The 21,633-nt window shown below is 57.3% G+C and overlaps 4 protein-coding genes across 4 annotated transcripts in view; all 4 read left to right on the top strand.

The window, feature by feature from the left end:
- The first annotated feature begins 29 nt into the window (after positions 1–29).
- ATP6AP1 (ATPase H+ transporting accessory protein 1) lies at positions 30–7,698 on the top strand. Its single transcript, XM_040626780.1, has 10 exons — positions 30–227; positions 482–608; positions 2,912–2,986; positions 3,263–3,456; positions 3,980–4,020; positions 4,849–4,934; positions 5,379–5,617; positions 6,242–6,289; positions 6,377–6,608; positions 6,846–7,698. Exons 1-10 carry the CDS (start codon positions 85–87, stop codon positions 7,053–7,055), a joined length of 1,395 nt encoding a protein of 464 aa, XP_040482714.1. The 5' UTR covers positions 30–84; the 3' UTR covers positions 7,056–7,698.
- A 568-nt stretch (positions 7,699–8,266) lies between these two features.
- GDI1 (GDP dissociation inhibitor 1) lies at positions 8,267–14,355 on the top strand. The gene is made up of 11 exons (XM_040626773.1): positions 8,267–8,426; positions 9,679–9,786; positions 9,930–10,029; positions 10,176–10,310; positions 10,777–10,975; positions 11,244–11,375; positions 11,972–12,071; positions 12,482–12,653; positions 12,950–13,094; positions 13,221–13,275; positions 13,362–14,355. Exons 1-11 carry the CDS (start codon positions 8,382–8,384, stop codon positions 13,512–13,514), a joined length of 1,344 nt encoding a protein of 447 aa, XP_040482707.1. The 5' UTR covers positions 8,267–8,381; the 3' UTR covers positions 13,515–14,355.
- Positions 14,356–15,078: 723 nt separating this feature from the next.
- LOC103679657 (protein FAM50A) lies at positions 15,079–21,500 on the top strand. The gene is made up of 13 exons (XM_040626751.1): positions 15,079–15,324; positions 16,531–16,615; positions 16,719–16,818; positions 17,073–17,218; positions 19,292–19,368; positions 19,480–19,546; positions 19,663–19,724; positions 20,032–20,108; positions 20,475–20,529; positions 20,772–20,820; positions 20,903–20,973; positions 21,094–21,204; positions 21,326–21,500. Exons 1-13 carry the CDS (start codon positions 15,214–15,216, stop codon positions 21,332–21,334), a joined length of 1,020 nt encoding a protein of 339 aa, XP_040482685.1. The 5' UTR covers positions 15,079–15,213; the 3' UTR covers positions 21,335–21,500.
- Positions 19,733–21,633, top strand: part of LOC121102012 (protein FAM50A-like) — a 5,947-nt gene continuing 4,046 nt past the window's right edge. The window contains exon 1 of the mRNA XM_040626768.1: positions 19,733–20,031. The gene's annotated coding sequence lies outside the window, so the exon portion shown is untranslated. The remainder of the gene's footprint in view (positions 20,032–21,633) is intronic.

Raw genomic sequence — 21,633 nt, 5'->3', positions numbered from 1 at the left:
GCGGATCTCGGGCGGGGGGAGGGGGCGACGGTCACCTGATCTGCCGCGGCAGCGGCGGCCGAGGCAGCGGCGGCCGAGGCTGTGATGGCGGCGACGGCGGTGGCTCGGGTGCAGGCAAGGACGCGGCAGGCCCCAGCGCTCTGGCAGATGCGGTGGCTGCCGCTGTTGCTCATGGCGGTGGCGGCGGCGGAGCAGCAGGTGCCGCTGGTGCTGTGGTCGAGTGACCGGTGAGCTTGGCGGGCGGGGCCGGGGCAGGTTGCGCTGCGCGCCGGGGCGGCTGAGGTGCCCTCTCCCGGTCCCAGGGCTGTGCTCAACGAGCGGCGGCCGAGGGGGGCAGAGGGGAACTGTCCCTTCCTCGGCGGCCCGTAGTGAGCCAGCCGGGTCAGGACTCGGGGCCCCACGCATCACGATGGGAGCCCATGAGCTTCCGATCCCAAGCCATGCTCCCCCACCTGACAGCACCTCTTCTGTCCCCTGCCAGGGACTTGTGGGGTCCTGCGGCCAGCACCCACGAGGGCCACATCACCAGCGACATGCAGCTCTCTACGTACTTAGACCCCGCCCTGGAACTGGGCCCCCGGAATGTGCTGCTGTTCCTGCAGGACAAGGTGCGCTCGCCCCAGCCCTCTCTCCCTCAGTCATCGGGAAGAAGTCAGGCCGCTCCCCCCAGCACACTGAGGCCGATTCCCCATGGGAAGCTTCAGTGACCTTGTCCCGACTGTAGGGCTGTGTGGCTCCTCTCTTGGGAAGGCCTGCAGGAGACGGTTCAGTGGGAACGGTGAGGGCCTTGAAATGGCACTGATTTGATTGGGTTGAAGCCGGGTCTACCGAGTACCAAGCACCTACCTGAGCTACTCTGTGTGGTGGGGATTATCAGCCCTCTTTACAGATGGGAAGACTTACGTCCAAGGACGGTGAATGACTGGCCTACGGTCACAGAGCTAATGGGTGACAGAGTTGTGATTCTAGCTATAATGATCATAATAGAGATAATCGAAAAATCATTTATTGAGTGCTTTATATGCACTGTGTTAAGCTGATGTCATCTTAGTTTTACTGCTGGGGAAACTAAGGCTGGTAGAGGTGCAACCATTGGCCGATGTTCTGTGGTTTATGCACACCACAGTCGATTCCAGCCTGACTCTGTCAGACAACCCCCCCACTTGTGCTCTGGCACAGTTTCCCTGCCACGCAGGTCTCTGCCTCCAAAGCAGGCATATGGACCACAAGGAGATTCTACGGCAGTGTAGAATTGGTGTTTGAGAGGTTATCGAGCCTCTGCTTATTCCTTCCTCAGTGGTGGCCTGTGTGGCTCATTCCCCTTATGGTCTTGCTCTGTTGCTGTGTGGGCAGATAGTGATGGTTATGTTGGCCTGTAGTCCTTCCAGGAGGTGGTAAATAATGTAGTTAGACTGGAACTCAGTTCTCGTTCTACGACTTACCAGCCTTTGGATGTGTGAGATCATCTGTGAATGCCAGTCTCCTCATCTGTAAAATAAAGATACCACCTATATCAGAAGACTCTGAGGAGCAATTCTTATAATCCTTGTAAAACATCTATCCGAGGTTTCCTTATGGCATTCATACATTCATTCATTTGCCAAATGTGGACTGGGCAGTATGTACCAGGTATCAAGTGTTGGGGACATAGCAGTGAGCAGAATAACCCAAGCCCTTATCTGGAAGAAGCTGACATTCTTGTGAGGGCAACAGGTAAATGCTAAATTGGCACGTGATATAATATCAATGCTATACTTCTCAAGAGAAGAAGGAAGCAGGCCAAGGGAACAGAATGATTGGCAATGCTGTTTAAGTTAAGGGTGATGAGGCAAGGGCTCACTGAGGAGGGATATCTGGGCAGATACCTAAATGGAGGAAGGGACCATGTGGGTATAGGTAAAAGAACGTTCCTGGCAGAGGGAACAGTAGGTGCAAAGGCCCTGGGCAAGGAGTGCTCTTGGTGAGCCCTTGAAAGAGCTGGTGTGGCTGGAGTGTAGTGCGGGAGAGAAAGGGGTAGGAGATGGTTAGCCAGGTAGCCAGGGGATAAGGGGGGTGGGGAACAGGGTAGTTGCAGTCTAAATGTGGCAGGAAGCGTTGGGCAGTTTTGAGCAAGGAGTACCGAGAGGACATAGCTGTGGTTCCTGGGCTTTCAGAATGAGAGCCCAGGCAGCCAAACAGGGTTAGGATTTCTGTCTAGAAGGGAGAGGAGGCTGGGCAAGTGTGTATACTAAACAGAATAAGGTTAGGGAAACTGATTAAGATTGCTTCTGGGCCTAACTGGGAAAAACCAGAGGAAGCTGGGAGTCTGGGTGGAGGGGCAGGGGTTGAAGGACATCTCTAGGTTTCAGAGCAAGAGTGATGCAGTCATGGTTACTGTGGTCTGGAGTGCTCAGAAGAGCTCTCAGTGCTTTCTCCGGCATATTCCAACATCTTCACCTCTCTTCCACCTTCTACAAAAAGCAGGCAGGGGAGGAACTTCTTGCATAGCCGGTGCTAGCCGCTGCAGCTGGCATGCAGGTTCTCCTTTTCTCTGACTTCCGCACTGGGGAAGGGGGGGAGCTGCAGTAAATGCTCCTCGTTGCCCCCTAACCCCTCCCCCAGCTTCCCTATTCCCTACCCAGTTCCTCATCTCAAGGCAGGTGGCTGACTCTTAATCCTGAGGTTACCACAAGTCAGCTGCCCTCAGATTTCCTCCCAACCCCATGACCACCTTCCATGTTTTCTCAGCCTACCAGGAGGGTGCTGAAAGAAAAAAAGAGAACCTTCCATTCTTCCACTTCCTACCCCCAAACGTGCCTTTGTTCACTCTTTTGAACCAGACCATATCCGATTGTAAATGAGATTTTGTTGTCTCTGCAAATGCCCCTGCCCTGGCCCAGCTTCTGAGGCGTCTTCTCTGCTTCCTTACTAGCTGAGCATTGAGGACTTCACAGCATATGGTGGTGTGTTTGGAAACAAGCAGGATAGCGCCTTTTCTAACCTGGAGGTAAGAGTCCTCTCTCAGCCAAGGACCATGGGGGCTGTCCTGCACTTCCTTGCCCAATACTGTCCCCTTAGGAACCAGAGGTGCTGGCTTTCGGGATAGAAAGGCCTGAGATGTCAGGGGCCAGGAATGTGGGGTGTTTTCTTTCTGACCTTGAATAAGACCCAGGTGTGGGTGTGGGTGCACCTTGTCAGAGAGGGCTGCCAGAGAGGTTTGGGGGCTGGCCCAGGCCCACTGGTCCCTTGCTAACTCATCTTTCTGCCTCTCTCTGGCTCCCAGAATGCCCTGGACCTGGCCCCTTCCTCTCTGGTGCTTCCTGCTGTCGACTGGTATGCCGTCAGCACTCTGACCACTTACCTACAAGAGAAGCTCGGGGCTAGCCCCCTGCATGTGGACCTGGCCACCCTGCGGGAGCTGAAACTCAATGCCAGCCTCCCGGCCTTGCTGCTTATCCGCCTGCCCTACACTTCCAGGTATGTCCCAGCCTCGGAGCCCAGAGAGTGGCAAGGCTCTGGGCTTGGTAGCCAAAGACAACAGTCCTCCTATTCAGTACCTTGAAGCCGTATCAGAAGGTGCCTTGTATGTCCAGAAGAGGCAGGAAGGGCCTCTGGTCAGCTGTGACTCAGGAGTTAGTGCCCAGCACTGAGTGAGGCCTGTTGGGCCTCCAGGGATGAGGCAGACCTGGGTCCTGCTGGTGGGGAGCTAACTTCCCTAGCCAGGACACGTTCATGGAGTAGCTGGCAGGGCCTTGAGTGGGACTGTGAAGGTGGGGCAGAATGGGCAAGGGCAGGGCCATGTAGTCAGCAAAGGTGCAGAAGGAGGAGTGAGCATGCCTTCCAGAGCCCCCAGCTAGAGTGTGCTACTTGAATGGGGCTAGTAGGGAAGGACGGTGGCCTGGAGTGGAGGGCATGCTGGAGGAGTAAAGGGGAGGTGTCCCGAGGTGGTGGGGAGCTGTTCAGATTGCAGTGCCTCTAATGCTCTGCCTCTCTCCCATAGCTCAGGTCTGATGGCACCGAGGGAAGTGCTCACAGGCAATGGTGAGTGGGGTTAGGGAGGGCACACGTTTTCTAACCTCATTCAGCCCTTGGCTGCAGAGAGCTGCCTCGAAGCTCCCAAGTCCCTCTTCATTCCCAGGGTGGCCCTCCTGCTTCTCAGAACAACAGGCAGCTGAGCAGAAAAATGTGGACCCCCCCCAGGCCTCACCCCTCTTCAGCTGGGCAGAGGTGTTGGGACAACTAGGGGCCTTCCATGTGAGAGCCCATGGAGTTAGTCTTCACTCCAACAGTGCGAATCTTAGAATTTTGGGTTTAATAGACCAGCAACGTTTCAAAACAGTGCTAAGGACTTCTTTTCTGCTATAAAGAACAGTCATTCCCCATGGAAAGGTCATTGAAGACCTATAAGTGAGTTTGGAGTTTTCTAGATATCTATGTCTTTTCTCGTTTAATTTAGTTAGGGCTTGGCATTAGGGAGCCAACTGCTGAGGCCGTAGGTGTCCTGGGGGAGGCTGGAGGTGGGTGGGGTAAGAAGCAGCTGCTCTTAGGGATCTTGGATGGAAACTGAAAACACTAGTGAAGGTGGATGGGAGCCAGCTCTGCGAAGGTCTCAGTGTCCCACCACAGAGGACATGTCAGTTACCAGGGGTCGGAGACTTCACAGTACAGACATCTGGTGGTCCCTACCTCAACGAGGTGATCCCACTGAACACCATCAAGAGAGGCCACAAATGTGGCACATGGAAAGGCACAGCCTCATGTCTGCTGTCTTTTGCCGTGGGATGGTCAGATGGTTTGTAGCAGGCGTTGGGGTGTTATTCTAAGTAGGTGCCTATGACCTGGTTCTCTGCTCTCCCCATTGCTCCTCAGATGAGGTCATTGGGCAGGTGCTGAGCACACTCAAGTCTGAAGATGTCCCATACACAGCAGCCCTCACAGCGGTGCGCCCTTCCAGGGTATGTAATGTACCCTTCGGCAGGACTCGGGGAGGTGCGGGCAGAGGCCACATGATGAGTGGGCCTGGAGGGTGTGTGGCTCTGAGTGGAGTGCCTTAGAGGGGCTGGTTTCTTCCCTGGGCCTGTGGGGGTGGTGGTGAGGATGAACCAGAAAGTCATGCTTCCTCCGTCTAGGCTACAGCTTTCCATCTTGCCCAGGGGTCCTTATGGGCTGGCATACTCGGACAATATGTCCCAAGTGTTCCTGATTTGGAGAGACTAGGAAGTTCTCAAGGGCTTAGGGGTCAGCCAGGAAAAGCTTCCAGGAGGAAGGGCCTCTGAATATGACCAGTAGAACTACAGATGCTGGAGAGGATTCCCGGTGGGGACAGTGAGGGCAGGTCACTTGATTCTGGGCCATGCTCTCAGGGCCGCTGGGAGAAGGCTTGTGGGTTGTTTTTGCAGGTGGCCCGTGATGTGGCCATGGTGGCTGGGGGGCTAGGTCGCCAGCTCCTGCAAAAACAGTCGGTGTCAGCTGTGGTCCATCCCCCTGTGAGTTACAATGACACTGCTCCCCGGATCCTGTTCTGGGCGCAAAACTTCTCGGTGGCATACAAGGACCATTGGGAGGACCTGACCTCCCTCACCTTTGGGGTTCAGGAGCTGAACCTGACTGGCTCCTTCTGGAATGACTCCTTTGCCAGGTAAGGGCAAGTACCTGTCATTGCAGGTGGGTGTGTGTGTTGGGGGGTGTTGTTCAGTGTGGGAAGCAGGTGGGATTGTGGGGTGGGGCTGGTGGAGGGCTCTTGAGATGGGGCTTGCTCAGAGTTTTGCCTCTCCATGTCTTCTAGTCCTTGCCTGGAACCTTGGTTGTTAACACTTCTCAATCACTGGGGAACCTGACACTCCTCTCCCCCTCCCTACCCTTGAACAGCCTCAGGGTGACTGCCCAAGGGTGTCTACCAGGCCTGAGTGAGTTCGAGGGCTTCTGTACGCTTCCTGTGTGGCGAGAGAGACCACCTTTATCCCCAGAGTCCAATCTACACATCTCAGCAACCCCAAGGGGGAACTGAAAGGAGGGCCAGTGGGCTCAGGGAAACTGGAAGAAAGTGCTTTTATCTGGAGGTGGGGAACCTGGGTGCTGGTTTCTGACCTAGATGTGATAGGGCCTCAGTTTTCCCATTTGTCAGGTGGGGACACTGCCTCTTCAGGTGGCTGTGAGGTCCTGGGTCAGTGTAGGTAGAGTAGACCTGAGGAACTTGCTCTACTGCTAGATGCTAAAGGCCCTCCCAGAGCCTGACAGCTCACCTCTTACTCTGGTCCTGCAGGCTTTCGCTGACCTACGAACAACTCTTTGGTACCACAGTGACATTCAGGTGAGTCTGAGGGATGGTTGACATGTGGGCAGGCTGGCATGGCTCCAGCCTTCCCAGCTGCCTGACACCCCTCATGGCCTCTCTCAGGTTCATTCTGGCCAACGGCTTCTACCCAGTGTCTGCCCGGCACTGGTTTACCATGGAGCGCCTCGAAATCCACAGCAACGGCTCTGTCGCTTACTTCAATGCCTCCCAGGTCACGGGGCCCAGCGTCTATTCCTTTCACTGCGAGTATGTCAGCAGTCTTAGCAAGAATGGCAATCTCCTCGTGCCCCACTTGCAGCCCTCTCTCTGGCAGATGACTCTTCAGGACTTCCAGGTAGGGAGTGTGGGGTCCAGACTGGAAAGAGGCAGAGGGAGGGAGCAGAGACTTGATGAGTCTCAGCATCTCTGGGTCTGCGCTTGGGCTTGGGAACGGGGAATGGGAATGTAGATGAGAGTCCTCCCATAGTGCTCCCATCCCATGAGATTTGGACTGCCCACTAACTTGGGAACCCCAGTCCTCACTGGGTCTCCCTCTGTGTGGGGCCACACGGTCCTTTGTGTCCCCTGCCAGATTCAAGCCTTCAACGTGACCGGCGAGCAGTTCTCCTACGCCAGCGACTGTGCGGGCTTCTTCTCCCCGGGCATCTGGATGGGGCTGCTCACTTCCCTGTTCATGCTGTTCATCTTCACCTATGGCTTACACATGATCCTCAGTCTCAAGACCATGGACCGCTTTGATGACCACAAGGGCCCCACCATCTCTTTGACCCAGATTGTGTGACCCTGTTCCTGTGGGGGGTTGCAGGCGTGATGGTGTCCAGGTTGTTGCTGTCCCACCTTGAGGCACACTGGACTGAAGGGCTTCCCCTCTTCCTACCATAGCATGAACCCCCACTTCCCCTCAGCCTGTCTTGTTCCCTGTTCAACCCACTGAGGGGCTCCCCAACCCCCCCATCTCTACCAACAGGGTGTACATATTCTTCATAGATAGTAGACAAATCCCAGGCCCAGTCATTGTAGGGGGGAGAGGACATGAGTTCTAGGCCCCCCCCCTTATTTATTCTCATCTGTGCATCTTCACCCCTTGCTGTTTATAGTGCTTTTGTGTAGCAAATGCTCCCTTCCCAGGCTTTATGGGGCTCCCTGTAGCAGCTAGAAGCTGGAGGTTTCCTGAGTTTGGGGGGTGTGGAAGTACTATTTAACTGTCCAGCTTGGCTGATGTCATTGTCTTTTGGTGATGTTGTGCTAATAATAAGCAGTACACTGGGGTTTATCTGTGTGGCCTGAAAAGGAAGGGACCTCCATAGCAGCTGACCTGAGTGTGATCATTGGTTTTCTGGCATGTTCCGGCCGGGTGCCTGGCAGGAGCCTGGGTTTCTCGGTGGTTTCCTTCCTAATAAAATAAAGACAGGTTGCCATGCTTAGGACTCTTGTCACTCATTTCTGTATTGGGCACGAGGGGATGCGCTTGGCTAAGGGCTGCGGGAGGAGGCGCCCGGATGTAGCTGTAGCAGAGCCAGGCCAAAGGGAAAGCCAGAGGGTCTTCAGCAAGCTGGACCCCTAACTGGCGAGGGTACGGAGGGACTGCGGCGCGCGCGGGAAGGGCGGGGCGGCCAGTGCCTGGGGGTGGAGGGAGACCATGGTGACAATAGCTGGCTTCCCATCCCTAGGGGGCCGCCCCCGGCTGCCGCAGCGGCGCGCGCCCGCCGCGCCCGGCCTCCTGGGGGGCGGGGCGGGCGGGTCGCGCGCGGCTCCCGCGCACGGATCCCCCGCGGGCCGCAGCACCGGCCACAGGCCGCCCCGCCCGCCCCGCCCCTCTCCGGTCCTCTCAGGGCCCTCGGCGGGCGGCGCCGCCAGCGGAACCGCACTGGTGCTGGGGCCCGGATCCGGGCCCGGGCCTCCCCTCCTGGGAGGCGACTTCGAGAGGCGGTGGCCCCTGCCGGCGCGGCGGGACGCGGGGAGGGGCTGGGACTCTTTGACGCGGCGGAGGGGTCAAGTGGCATCGGTCGCCGCCATCTTTGGTTCAGTGCGGCGGCAGCGGCGGCGGCGGCTGTGGTGAAGGAGGAGGAGGAGGAGGAGCGACGCACGCTGGCAGCTAGGCCTGACCATGGACGAGGAATACGATGTGATCGTGCTCGGGACCGGCCTCACCGTAAGTGCGGCCTCGTTCGCCCGGGACCCCGCATCGCCCCCTCCTCCCCGCTGCGCTGCCGCCCCCGGCCGCCGACCCCATCCTCCCGTCACTGCCGTCCGCAGCGCTGCCTCCCCGGCGCTCGGGTCCCCCAAAAGACAGCCCCTTGCCCAGCGCCACCGCCCCCGCCCTCGACATCGTCTTTCTCCACCGCCGTGGCCCCGTCTCCGAGAAGAGGCCCTCTACCTAGCCGCCCCCTCGACTCCCCGGGCCCGACCCCCCCCCAGCCTGTCTGTCTGTCTGTCTCTCTCTCTGTCTCTGGGCCCGAAGACGCACCCCAGGTCGGCCTGAGGTCCCCCTCCTCCGTGCCCCCGACCCCGCCCACCCGGCCCCCACCCATCACCCGCACCCAGCATCCCCCCCCAATCCTGCGCTAATTCTGGTGGGGATGAAGTACAAGGACCCTGGGTAAGGGGATCTTGCCGGGTTGGTCCCTCATCCTACGTTCCTGGCTTTTTATGGGGCCCGGGGACCCAGGGAATGTTCCAGAATGAGCAGCAGTGCGGCCAATGAGCACATTCCCGCTACCCCACCATGGTTTCCCATGGAGATTACAGGCTGAGTAGTATTTGCAGCCTTTGTCCTTGGCCTGCTGATAGTAACTGGTCAGGGTGTTTATTTTCCCTCTTCCCCAAACCCTGTTGGACCACTCCCCTGGAGAGACTCCTTTTCCTCAGTCAGGATGCAGAAGCTCCTCCCGCTGCTGGGCAGGCACAGGGTCAGAGGCTCCTGTCCTTTGAGGAAAGAACAGCCCTGGGTGGGGCCTGAGATTGCAGGACAGTGCTCAGCCTTTCTTCACTTCCCTTTCTGGTGCCCTTCACTGTTCAGCTGGATCTCCTCTGTAGCTCTTTGTGTCTTTTCTGCCTTTTAGCATGGCCCTGCGTAGGTAGATGACTTTCTTGGCATGGTAGTTGCCAGAAGACCATCCCTGTGTCTGGTGAACGCTCTTTTTTTTTTTTTTTTTTCTCGGCACCTTCGTTATTTCTCCTCTGTTGTTCAACCTTTTGCCCAGCAGAGTTATAAAAGAGACTAGTCAAATGAAACTGTCATCCCTGATTTTAGGAAAGGTGGCCAGCCAGGGGTGGAAGGAGCTTTCATTGGAGCAGAATCTCTAGCTTTGCTCTCCTCTCAGGTTTAGGGCGGGGAACAAATCAGGGCTGCTGGTGGGAATGTGGGCAGGTGGGAGTGCAGCGAATGTTGCCCTCTTCCCCAGGAATGTATCCTGTCGGGCATCATGTCCGTGAACGGCAAGAAAGTGCTGCATATGGACCGGAACCCCTACTATGGGGGTGAGAGCTCCTCCATCACACCACTGGAGGAGGTGAGGCTGCTGGGCCTGGGCCATCCCCTATCAACCTCTCTCATAGGGTGCCAGGGTAGCTCCCCAGGTTTTCTGGGAAGGTGGGCAGGGGCACGAGAGGGTGGTCCTTGAGGTGCCTCTCTTTCTCTTTCTCCTGCTTGCAGCTGTATAAGCGTTTTCAGTTGCTGGAGGGGCCCCCTGAGGCGATGGGCAGGGGCCGAGACTGGAACGTTGACCTGATCCCCAAATTCCTCATGGCCAATGGTGAGAGAGGTGAAAGAGGTATTGTGGGGGGTGATTAGGAGGACCAGAGTAGGGTCAGGCTCCAGAAAAGGGTCAGCCATGCCAGCTACGGAGCTTCTGGGCGGGGGGAACTGTGCTGATGTTGTTTTCACCCCACCGCCCCACAGGGCAGCTGGTAAAGATGCTGCTGTATACGGAGGTGACGCGCTACCTGGACTTCAAGGTGGTGGAGGGCAGCTTTGTCTACAAGGGGGGAAAGATCTATAAAGTGCCATCAACTGAGACTGAAGCCTTGGCTTCCAGTGAGTACCTGTTCCCTGAGCCAGAAAATCATGGCGAGGGGCAGAGCAGGGTGCCCCTTGCCCAAGGTGACATTCCCCGTGCGGTACCACAAGTCCCCTTGCTCTGTCCTCCCTCAACTGCCCTGAGCCTCCCAATGGATGCCAGGAGGGAAGTCCACATGCTGAGGGGATGCACGGGTGGTTGCTCTTAAAAGACTTCAGCCTTTCGACAGGGACTGCACTTGACTGGTGAAACATCCCCAAGTGTTGGAGCTGGGAGGGTTCTCAGAGCTTGTCCAGTCCAATCCCCTCTTCATACAGATGGGGAAACTGAGGCCAAGAAGGACAGAGAGGTTAATAGAAGGTTACACAGTGCTCAGCAACAAAACTCAGCTGGCAGTTAGGGTGTCTGCTTTGTGGTCTGCCTGGTGGGAAGGAGAGGTTCACGTTCTGTGGTGTGAAGGGTCTTCTCACGTTGCCTCCACAGATCTGATGGGCATGTTTGAGAAACGGCGTTTCCGCAAGTTCCTGGTGTTTGTGGCAAACTTTGATGAAAATGACCCCAAGACCTTCGAGGGTGTTGACCCCCAGAGCACCAGCATGCGTGATGTCTACCGGAAGTTTGACTTGGGCCAGGATGTCATCGACTTCACTGGCCATGCCCTGGCCCTCTACCGCACTGATGAGTGAGGGGAAGCTGGCATGGCAGACTGCCCCTCGTCTGGCCTGCACCCTGCCCTCTCCATTTTTGCCTGCTGCTCCCTTGACCTACCCTGCACATTTCTTGTACTCAGCGACATGCTCATCCATTGCCTTTTTTTTTTCTGTGCATTTATTTGACCCATAGTCTTCCCCAGGCCATAGAGGGTGGTGGGAAGGCTGGCCTGGTGCTTGGGTGGGGGTGAGCTGGGGGTGCTGCTGCTGGAGCCTCTTCTCTTGACCCCATCCCCCCAGCTACCTGGACCAGCCCTGTCTTGAGACCATCAACCGCATCAAGTTGTACAGTGAGTCCCTGGCTCGGTATGGAAAGAGTCCTTATTTATACCCACTCTACGGCCTTGGTGAGCTGCCCCAGGGGTTTGCAAGGTGAGGGCGTGGTTTTTTTCTGTTGACAATATTAAGTAGGACTAAAGCCAAGAATGGAAATGGCACCCTTGAGTATTTCTGTAGCATTTGTACTTTCCCATTGTGGTCTAATTTACTTCGTACCATGCTTGGGTAACAGGGTAGGGGTGGGGGTGGTGTGCTGCAACAGGGTGTTGAAGTGCATGGTTGAAGAACCAGACCTTCACCAACAGGGCTTGCTTGGCTCCCAGCCTGAGTCAGGCAACACCAGGGCTGGGCCTGGGGCCTTTGAACCTCAAGTCAGAAGGCTTCTCCAGAGCCCTTTGTTCTGTTCCCCCAGACCATTCCTGTGAGGAGCTAGCTGTGCCTTCATGCCACCCTTGTGCTAGCCCTTTGCAGAATATTCTAGGCGGAAGCTCCAGAGAGGAAGGAGCACTCCACATTCAGTCTTGAGTCTGTGGCAGTGACACAGCTGGGAAGAACCACCAGGTTTCCTGAGCTCTGCCTGCCTAGCGCAGCCTTCTCTGTACCCCAGTGCTGGTGGGGGGAGGGCTCAGTGGCACCAGTCCCTGTTTCCTCCTGGGAAGGGGACTCCACCATTGTTCTCCCCACCACAGATTGAGTGCCATCTATGGAGGGACATATATGCTGAACAAACCTGTGGATGACATCATCATGGAGAATGGCAAGGTGGTGGGTGTGAAGTCTGAGGGAGAGGTAAGCCTTCTCCACAGTGTAAGTGCGATGGTCTCTTGGGGCTTGGCCTTCTTAGAAGCACTCTACCCAGTGACTCAGGTTCTGCTGGGTCTGCTGCTATTTAGGTCTCAGAGTCTTGGGCTGGGGACCAGAGCTCCAGAAGAAGTCCACGTAGCCATTTCTGTTGGTAGAGGTATCTCAAATCCACGTGCTGTGTCAGGGGTCCAGGGAGTATTCTTGAGCACAGTGTGTCTGCAGAAGGGTTTTCCCAGCCATGTATATGGGGGCCCACCTCTCTGAGGTACGAGATGAAGCTGTATACTACAGGAGGGGCAGTGGTAACAGAGGAGTGCAGGGCCAGCCCTCAGTGTGGACTTAGCCCCACGGCCACCTAGCGGAGTGTTTGGATAGGCCTTCTGGTGTTCTCACAGGTGGCCCGCTGCAAGCAGCTGATCTGTGACCCCAGCTACATTCCAGACCGAGTGCGGAAGGCCGGCCAGGTTATCCGCATCATCTGTATCCTCAGCCACCCCATCAAGAACACCAATGATGCCAATTCCTGCCAAATCATCATCCCCCAGAACCAAGTTAACAGGAAGTCAGGTAGGCTGAGTCCCGTGTGACTTCCTCCAGTGTGTTCTCTTTGGGGTGGCTCTGCCCCTCCACATCATTCCTGGGGCTGTCTGCCTGATTCCTGCATGGAAGAATGGGGATCTGCATAGCAATCCCCATGGCTTGGGGCCCTAGCGATTGGGTAGCTTGGACCCTCCTCTGTGAGCGTGAGTTTGGATACTGCTTGCTGTGCAGGGCTGGGGAGGAGTGGGCAGGCAGGTCAGAATTGAGCCGAGCCTCCAGGAGCCCTCTATGCCCATGTTAACGGAGACCCTTCTTGTGGGCAGACATCTACGTGTGCATGATCTCCTATGCACACAACGTGGCTGCACAGGGCAAGTACATCGCTATTGCCAGCACCACAGTGGAGACTACGGAGCCGGAAAAGGAGGTTGAACCTGCCCTGGAGCTGCTGGAGCCCATTGACCAGAAGTGAGGGGCTGAGGGGTTGGGGTGGAGGCAGGGGGCAAGGAAGGGAGCCAAGGAGCTGGGGGGCAGAGACCAGGGAGAGTAAGGCGTTTTGTGAGGTCTTCCCCTTCCCTTCTATCTGCCTCTCAGGTTTGTGGCCATCAGTGACTTATATGAGCCCATTGACGATGGTTCCGAGAGCCAGGTAAGCAGGCTGTCTTGGCCCTGGCTCCTAGCTGCCCACCCAGGCAGGGACCCTGCCCGACTCACCCTGGCCCTGGATGTTTCCAGGTGTTCTGTTCCTGCTCCTATGATGCTACCACACACTTCGAGACAACCTGCAATGACATCAAAGATATCTACAAACGCATGGCAGGCTCCGCTTTTGACTTTGAGAACATGAAGCGCAAACAGAATGACGTCTTTGGAGAAGCTGACCAGTGATTGACGACCCCCCACACACACCCCAGCCCTTGGTGCCCTCTCCCCTGACCTAAGTCTGTTCTCCTCGAGGGCTGGGGAGATGGGTGTGGCTGGGCACCCCAGTTTCCAGCATTCTCCGCTTCCCCCACCACATTCTACATTCCTATCACCCACCTCATTGATTCACTGACCAAATCCTTAATCTTAGCGATGGTTTGGGAGACGGGGGGTTGGATAGCATCCTCTTTCTTGGCCCTTCCTTATTCTGGGAAAAGAGGGTTCATTTCCTTGTGTGTGTCTCTTCCCCTTCCACTCCTAATTCTTCTGCTCTATTTGGGAAGAATGTGGAGGAAAAGCTGACTTCTGCCCCCACTGCTCTTACCCCTACTGTAGTGGCCTTTGGAGATGCCCCCTGCCTCCCCCCACCAATTCTCTTGTGTGTTGGAGAGAAGGGGCCCTCCCAGCACAAAGTTGCTTCCCCCCCCTCGTTAATTTATTCTAATTTATTAACTTTGGCCCACCCGATCTGAGAAGGGAGCACTGTGCCTCTCACCCGCAGCCTTCTGGTGCGGCCTGGGAGGGGAGAGGGCTTGGGTGCAGCCCAGTTGGAGGTTGATCTTGCTGTTTTTGTTTCTTGTTTTTGTGTTTGTGTTCTCTGGCATTTGCTGAGAGAGAAAAAAAAAATGTGAGCAAAGCAGGAGGAGGTGGGAAAATGGATCCAAACCCCAGTATGCCCTGCCCCACCCCACAACCTTTCCCTTAGTGGTGGGAAACCCTTACCTTGCAAAGTGAATGTGTCCCCTTCCCCAGCCTCTAGTGTATTTCACAGAAAACCTCCCAATAAAACTGTGTTGAAACCTGGGCCCAGATCTTTAGTTTTATTTCCCCCAAAACTGGGCAGTGGGCGGGGCCTCGGTTCCCTGGGCTGATCCGTTGTATCAGTTTCAGACTTCAGCTCAGCTTTTTGCTTGGGATGGGTGTAAAAGGTGACTACCTTCATCAGGGAATTAGCTCCTGAACCAAAAGGGCCTGTATGGAGGAAATAGGTCACATTGACTTGCCCAAGGCCACCTGGCAAATTAATGCCGGCACTGGGACTGCAACCCCTTGGGGTCAGTGTGGGGGGAAATAGGGAGAGGAGGGTCTGGCCTAGGGTGGGGGTGGAACTGGAGGGGGCAGGGTCCTTATCTCCAGGTCAAGGAGGCGGCATAGGACACCCAGGCCCAGCTTCATGGCCTGGGGAAACAGGAGACTGGGGCCCAGTTTTGGGCGGGGGAGTCAAAGTCAGGAAGGCGTGGGAACCAGGGTGGCCTCAGGCAGGGAAGCAGCAAGGGCACTGGGGTGGGGTATGGATCTGGCCTTGCACTGGGCTGAACGTTAAGAAAGTGGAGGGTCTTGGGGGCCCAGGTCAACAGAATGAAGGAGGCCTGGGGACCCAGTCTCGGGCCAGGGGTTAACGTCGAGGAATTGATGGGGAACCAAGGAAGCCAGGGACGGGTCCCGCCTCCGGAGGCCAGCGGGGCGGGCCGGGGCGGGGCGGCCGGCGGGGCGGGGCGACCGCGCGTCCCCCGGTGCTCGACGTCACCGCGCGGGCGTCACCTGACTGCGCGGCCGCTGCCGTCTGCGGCCGCTGAGACTCCAACAGGCCGTTGTCGCCGCTCCCGCCGCCGCCACTGCCGCCTCCGCCGCCACTGCTGCCGCCGTCGCCGCAGTCGCCGCCATGGCTCAGTACAAGGGCGCCGCGAGCGAAGCGGGCCGCGCCATGCATCTGATGAAGAAGAGGGAGAAGCAGCGTGAGCAAATGGAGCAGATGAAGCAGCGGATCGCGGAGGTGCGGGCCGGGCCAGGCCAGGGCGTCTCAGCACGCGCGTCGCCCCCCGCCCCGGTCCTCTGGGGCCCCGCGAAAGCCGGGGCGGCGAACGCAGAGCCCTGGTGACGAGCCGGGGCGGGAGCCTTGCTCGCTCACCTCCAGCAAAGGGCAGAAGCGACCCGGCGACAGTCTGTTCATCTGTAAAAATGTGCCCAGAAGGCTGAGACGAGCTGAGCTTGTGACAAGCCTCCAACAGGACGGAGCCATAGCCAGTGGTTCCATTGGTGGAATTTGGGCTCCTCTCCTGTACACAGAGCATCTTCACCCTGGCCCCTCTGGCCTGATCCAATGGCTGCCAGGAAAGTCAGGCTCCACGGGCCCTGGCCAATCCATGGGATGCTGAGCCTCATTCCAGAGCCCTTTGCACTGGGACAAAGGCAGGGTTCGGTGTCTGGGGTGCTAGCGGTTCACTAAGGGCTTTAGTGAGTGGCCGGTGGTGGTGGGCTGTCAGGAAGAAAGGATTCCTCTGCTTGGGCCTTTTGGGGAGACTTGTCCAAAGAGCAGGCTACCTTAGGTACTGTGGAAGCCAGGCCCAAAGAAGCAGCTGCATTGCCAAGGCCTGGCTCGACCTTACTTCACGCTGGTGGCCCAGCCCTGCTGTCTCGGTGTGAACTGTGTGGCCAGCTGCAGTTGCTTTTCTCTGTTGGCCCCTCCTTTGGAGGCTACCAGCCAGAGAGGGACCTGTGTGATACCAAGTGGGATGGGGCTGGGGAGTGAGTTCTCATGGGAAGCTGTTGGCAACGTCTAGGGCCAAGAGGGAGCAACATTGCACAGTGGGGGACTACGTCCCTTGGCCACTCTTCACTTCTCCTGTCACCCCTTGGCTTGGGTCTCCACCTTCAGCTTAAAGGCCGGGTATGAAAAACACCAAAGGCCGGTAAAGCCTGTGACCCCAGGCCATTGAGGGAGCTCTGGCCCCCAGCAGGAGACATGGAAGGGCCAGAACAGCACAGAGGTTGCCAAAAAACCCACCTCATTTGGCATCCTCAGCACTGGAAGGGCCCCTCATAGCCCTGTGGAACCTTCCACTGACCAAGGAAATAGGACATGTCTTTCCTAAGGTCATGTCATCATGAGTCCAGAAACAGACCTGGGACCAGAACCCAGGTCCCCACTTCCACGGTGGGGTGGTGGGTGGCCCTCACTGCTCTTCTCCCTCCCCAACAGGAGAACATCATGAAATCTAACATTGACAAGAAGTTCTCTGCACACTATGATGCTGTGGAGGCAGAGCTCAAGTCCAGCACCGTCGGTGAGTGAAGCACGTGCATGCCACCCTCTCCTGGACCCAGAGGCCTGCTGCTTCGCTGACTCTGGGTAACTGACTCTTTCTCCCATCTCTCCTCGCCTCGCAGGTCTCGTGACCCTGAATGATATGAAGGCCAAGCAGGAGGCACTGGTGAAGGAGAGGGAGAAGCAGTTGGCCAAGAAAGAGCAGTCAAAGGAGCTACAGCTGTGGGTTCCTGTCATTTCAGCCGCCAGTCCTCCCCTCAGGAGCCAGCTCATGCTCGGGGGCAGCCAGGCTGTTCTTGCTCCTTGTTCAGGCTCCCCATGGGGGGCCTGCCCATGAGCTTGAAGTGCCCCAGGCCGGAAGGACTGCTCCGGGCCTGTGCCTCGTGGGACCCACACTGAGCACACAGGCAGCTCTGGGTCAGGGAAGGAGCCTCAGGGTGGGGACATGGTGCATGATGCTGCCTGTGCCTTGGTAGGAAGCTGGAGAAGCTACGAGAGAAGGAGCGCAAGAAGGAGGCCAAGCGTAAGATCTCCAGCCTGTCCTTCACCCTGGAGGAAGAGGACGAGGCAGGTGACGAGGAGGAGGAGGTGGCTGTGTACGAGGAGGAGCTGGAAAGGGAAGGTAAAGGCCGGTTCTAGGGACCAGGCTCTAGCATGGAGACGCATACCCAGCACCCAGCCTCGATGGCCCGCTCTGTTCGTGGCCCTGAATCTCACGCATCAGGCGGGAGAGAGAGGGCCCAGTCTGCACCTGGTGCAGAACGTCAAGGGGGTGGCACTCGCCCCCAGTGGCAGAGTGTGTCTTCAGTGTAAGAGGCTGCCAGAGGGAGGCTGCTGCCCACTCAAGAAGCCTTCAGAAGTGCCACGAAGGATGGACTTCCAGTGATCGTGAAATTGTTTGTGTCTGTGCTGCTAGGTGGCCACTGAGCATGTGCTTGTGTGGCTGGGACACTGAATTGTTAATTCTGTTAGATTAATTTCGGGATAAATTGATACAGCCACCGACATTCAGGGCTACTAATTAGACAGTAGAGGTCTCAGCCAAGGGACAAAGGGGTGACAGGGATGATTCAGGAAGGCTGGGTGGCAAGGATGAAACCAGCAGGGCTCCCCCGTGTGCCAGCACCGAGGCAGACAGAGAGGGGCAGGGCCTTGGAGTCACATGGGTCAGTATGTGTCCTGCTGAAGGGTCCGGGGCCAGCTCGGGGCCAGGGAAAACAGCCTGTGGTGGGGACAGTTGAGATGGGCCTTTAGGATGAGGAGAATTTCATGAGAGGGGATGGAGAAATATATGAAGTCAAGTGGCAAGTGTGCCCAGAAGCAGAGCTGGCAGGAGGGGACACATGTGAAGACCTGGGAGGTTGTGACTGCGGGCCTGGGCTGGTTAAAAAGCATGGTGGCCAGAGAACTGAAGCAGGGGATGGTGCTGTGCGGTCTGGCTGCAGGAGAAAGAGCCTGTGCCTCCTGGGGTCTTGTGTGTCCCCAGAGCTGCAGTGAAACAAGGGAAGTGAGTTTTAGGACTGTTTAGTAATGTTTGGTAGCATCACATGAGCTATGTGTCTGTATGGCGGGGACCACTGTCTTTGACAGCACGGACCTGGAGGAAGGCTGTTAACGTCACCGTGGGTCACCAGAGCTTCATGAGTTCTCCCCCTCCCCGCCGTGGTTTTGTTTTGGGGGCCCTGTGATGGGGCACTAATGTGGGATTTTTCTCTGGGTGATTCTAACGTGCAGGCAGGTCCTGGAGCAGCAGGCTGGAGTGTAGGCTTGTCTCCTAGGTCCCCAGTGTTCAAAAAGTGCTCTTAGGAGTCTGTAAGACCCTTTCAGGGGGTCTGCAAGCTCAAAAACACTTTCAAAATCGTGCTAAAACATTCTGGGCCTCTGGCATCTCAGTCTCTCTTGAGCTTGCAGTGTGATGATGCCGTCAGTCCAACAGCTGACAGAGTGTGTGCCTTCCTGTTTCTGAGTCTTTGGTGTTTCTAGGGCTTAATTTCAAATTTGGTGATTATCGATAGCTACCGCCCCTGTAGACAAGAGCTCTCCGGGGTCCTCAGTGACTTGTAAGAGTGCTCACGGGTGCTAAGAACCACCATGCCAGTTCATTCATGTCCTCATTGCAGAAACCACGTCAGAGTCCAGGATGTTGGCGAGCCTGGCCTGAGCCCTACTGGGGCTTCTTCTTTCCCTCCTCCCTTCTAGCCCCAGTGTTAGTACCCGTGAGACTTTGGGCTTCAGTTGGCTCGCCTGGGGCCTTCGTGAGGATTCAATGGTACATCAGATATGCAAGCATGATAAGCACAGCTCCTGGCATGGAGGGGGGCTCCCCGAGTGTCCAGCCTTCTGAGGGTGCCCTGCTCCTCCCGTGCAGAGGAGCCTTGGCTCGTCAGGTGCTGGCACTGATGCCTTAAATCCCCCGAGGCACTTCAGGGCACAGGTGATGGTGGGAGAACACGGTCCCCGATCTCCTGTCCAGCTGCTGGCAGTGGAGACCGAGGTCAAGGCCCCTTGGCAAGGATAGGTCTCCATAGTGCTGTAAAGGTGACAGTTCAGGCCGCTGTGGCTAGGAGCAGATGGTGGTCCCAGGGAGCTCCGGGAAGCCTCCAAGGAGGTGGTGTCGGGCTTGAGAAACAGCTTCAGGGTGCCCTGGAAGTGGGGCCCACGATGCAGCTGACTCCTGTGTTTCCTTTTGCTCCAGAGATCACCACAAAGAAGAGGAAATTGGGGAAGAACCCTGACGTGGACACCAGCTTCCTGCCTGACCGAGACCGAGAGGTAAAAGCGGCCTGCCCCTGGCTCTGGCAGAGGCTTCGGCTCAAGGTGTGGAGTGCTGCGTGTCCCCTGAGCAGCCCCGGGCCTCCCCCCTTTCCCCCTTTCCTCTCACAGGAAGAGGAGAACCGGCTCCGAGAAGAGCTGCGGCAGGAGTGGGAAGCCAAGCAGGAGAAGATCAAGAGTGAGTGCCTGCTGCGTGCGGTGCTGAGTGGGCGCCGGCTCTGCTGACGATGGTTTCGGGCAGTGCCCTGAGATCCAGGGAACTTGCAGAGACCAAGAGGCAATTCTGTTTTGTAGGTGAGGAGATCGAAATCACCTTCAGTTACTGGGATGGTTCTGGGCACCGGCGGACAGTCAAGGTAGGCAGTGTGGACTGTGCACTGCGCTCCCCGGGCCACTGTGGCCCGGCCTCCCTTGGAGCTCCTTGGGAAGGAGCTTTCAATCCTGACCTCAGAACGTCACCAGTCCTTTCCTGTGAGTGGTCCCTGGGGATCCTGGAGGGAGCAGAGAAGAGGTTCTGGGCCCTCGTGGGGGTAGCCAGAGGCTTCAGGGTCCCTGGCCAGGACTTCCAGGCCACTGCCTTCTTGAGAGCCCCTGTGCAGGCTGCCATGTTCTGTCCCCTACCGCTCACTTTCCCGGACGTGGGCGCTCGGGCCGCTCCTGTAGATGAAAAAGGGCAACACGATGCAGCAGTTCCTGCAGAAGGCACTGGAGATCCTGCGCAAAGACTTCAGCGAGCTCAGGTCAGGCTGCGTGGCGCTAAGCGTGTGTGCACAGGAGCGTGCTCGCATGCGCGTGCGTGTACAGCGCTCTGTCGCGGCTCTGGTAGCGGGGACCCTGAGTGGTGGCTGGTGCCCGTGGACCACCAGGGTGACGGGTCCCCAGGGAGGAGGGCGGCATGCTGGGCACTGCGCTCCTGAGAGAGCAGAGCTTAGGTGGGGCGCCGGCTTTTGTTCTTTAGCCCGGAGGTAGAGGATGGCGGGGTGCTAGTCCTGGGCTCACCAGACCCTGCAGCCTGCTTCCGAGCATTCTGGACTGCCGCCGTTTCCTGCTGGGTTTCCTTGGCGGGCTGCTTCCACTTGTCCACACCTCCTGCCTTTCTCCCTCAGGTCAGCGGGCGTGGAACAGCTCATGTACATCAAGGAGGACTTAATCATACCCCACGTGAGTCCCTTCTCTTCCGTGCGGCCTCGGGCAGGGTGGCAGCGTGGGGGCAGGGGGCTCTGGGGTACCTGGGGGCTTCTTGAGAGAGCCCCCTTGTCCCAGCCCAGGTCTTTGGCTTGGGCTGCTGTGGTCAGTGTGGGTCGCTGTGACTGCGTCTGGCCTGTGGGCAGGCGGGGTGGCCTGGTGGTTGGGAGAAGGCAACATGGGTCATCGGCCATCGCTTTCCTGCCTTCTGCTCCTAGCACCACAGCTTCTATGACTTCATTGTCACCAAGGCACGAGGGAAGAGTGGTGAGTGCACCGGCCCGGCCCTGGGGCGGGGGGTAGGGGCAGGCGGCAGGATGGGTCTCCGACAGCTGCTTTCTCCATGTAGGGCCGCTCTTTAATTTTGACGTTCACGATGATGTGCGGCTGCTCAGCGATGCTACTGTGGAGAAGGATGAGGTGCGGTGGTCCAGGGGCACTGGGCAGGGGGAGGAAAGGTGGAGGGAAGGAGAACTCAGCCCCCCATGGCGTGGCCATGAGCTGCAGGGCTGGGCCCGTCTCCCTGTCTTCCTCCCTCAGTCACACGCAGGCAAGGTGGTACTGCGGAGCTGGTACGAGAAGAACAAGCACATCTTTCCCGCCAGTCGCTGGGAGCCCTATGACCCCGAGAAGAAGTGGGACAAGTACACAGTGAGTGGCCGTCCTGCGGGGCCCAGGCACTGCGCTGGATAGCTTGAGCTGGGGAAGGGGAGCCAGGCTGCACCCCAACTCAGCTCCACTTGCCTTCTCTGTCCTCTTCTTCTCACCCCAGATCCGGTGAACGTGGAGGCTCCTCCAGCTCCCTGTGTCCTCTGCCCCCTCCCGGGGTCTCCAGGCACTGCGCTCACCCCCCGGCCCATCCCCACTTCCCCTGCCCCTGGTGGTGTCCCTTAACTGCCTTTTTCTTTCATGATAAATAAATGCACACCTCAGAGTTGGAGCACCTACATTGTGCTTTGGTTTAAACATTTTTTTATTGAGATAAGATTCACCATTTTGATCATTTGAAAGTGTACAATTCAGGGGTGTTTAGTACATTCACAGTGTTGTGCAACCATCATCTCTATCTACTTCCAGAAC

This window comes from Ursus maritimus (assembly GCF_017311325.1).
Source record: "Ursus maritimus isolate PB19 chromosome X unlocalized genomic scaffold, ASM1731132v1 scaffold_X1, whole genome shotgun sequence".
Classification (NCBI taxonomy): Eukaryota; Metazoa; Chordata; class Mammalia; order Carnivora; family Ursidae; genus Ursus; species Ursus maritimus.
The sequence above is the reverse complement of the archived record's forward strand: the minus strand, read 5'-3'. Positions and strand labels throughout refer to the sequence as shown.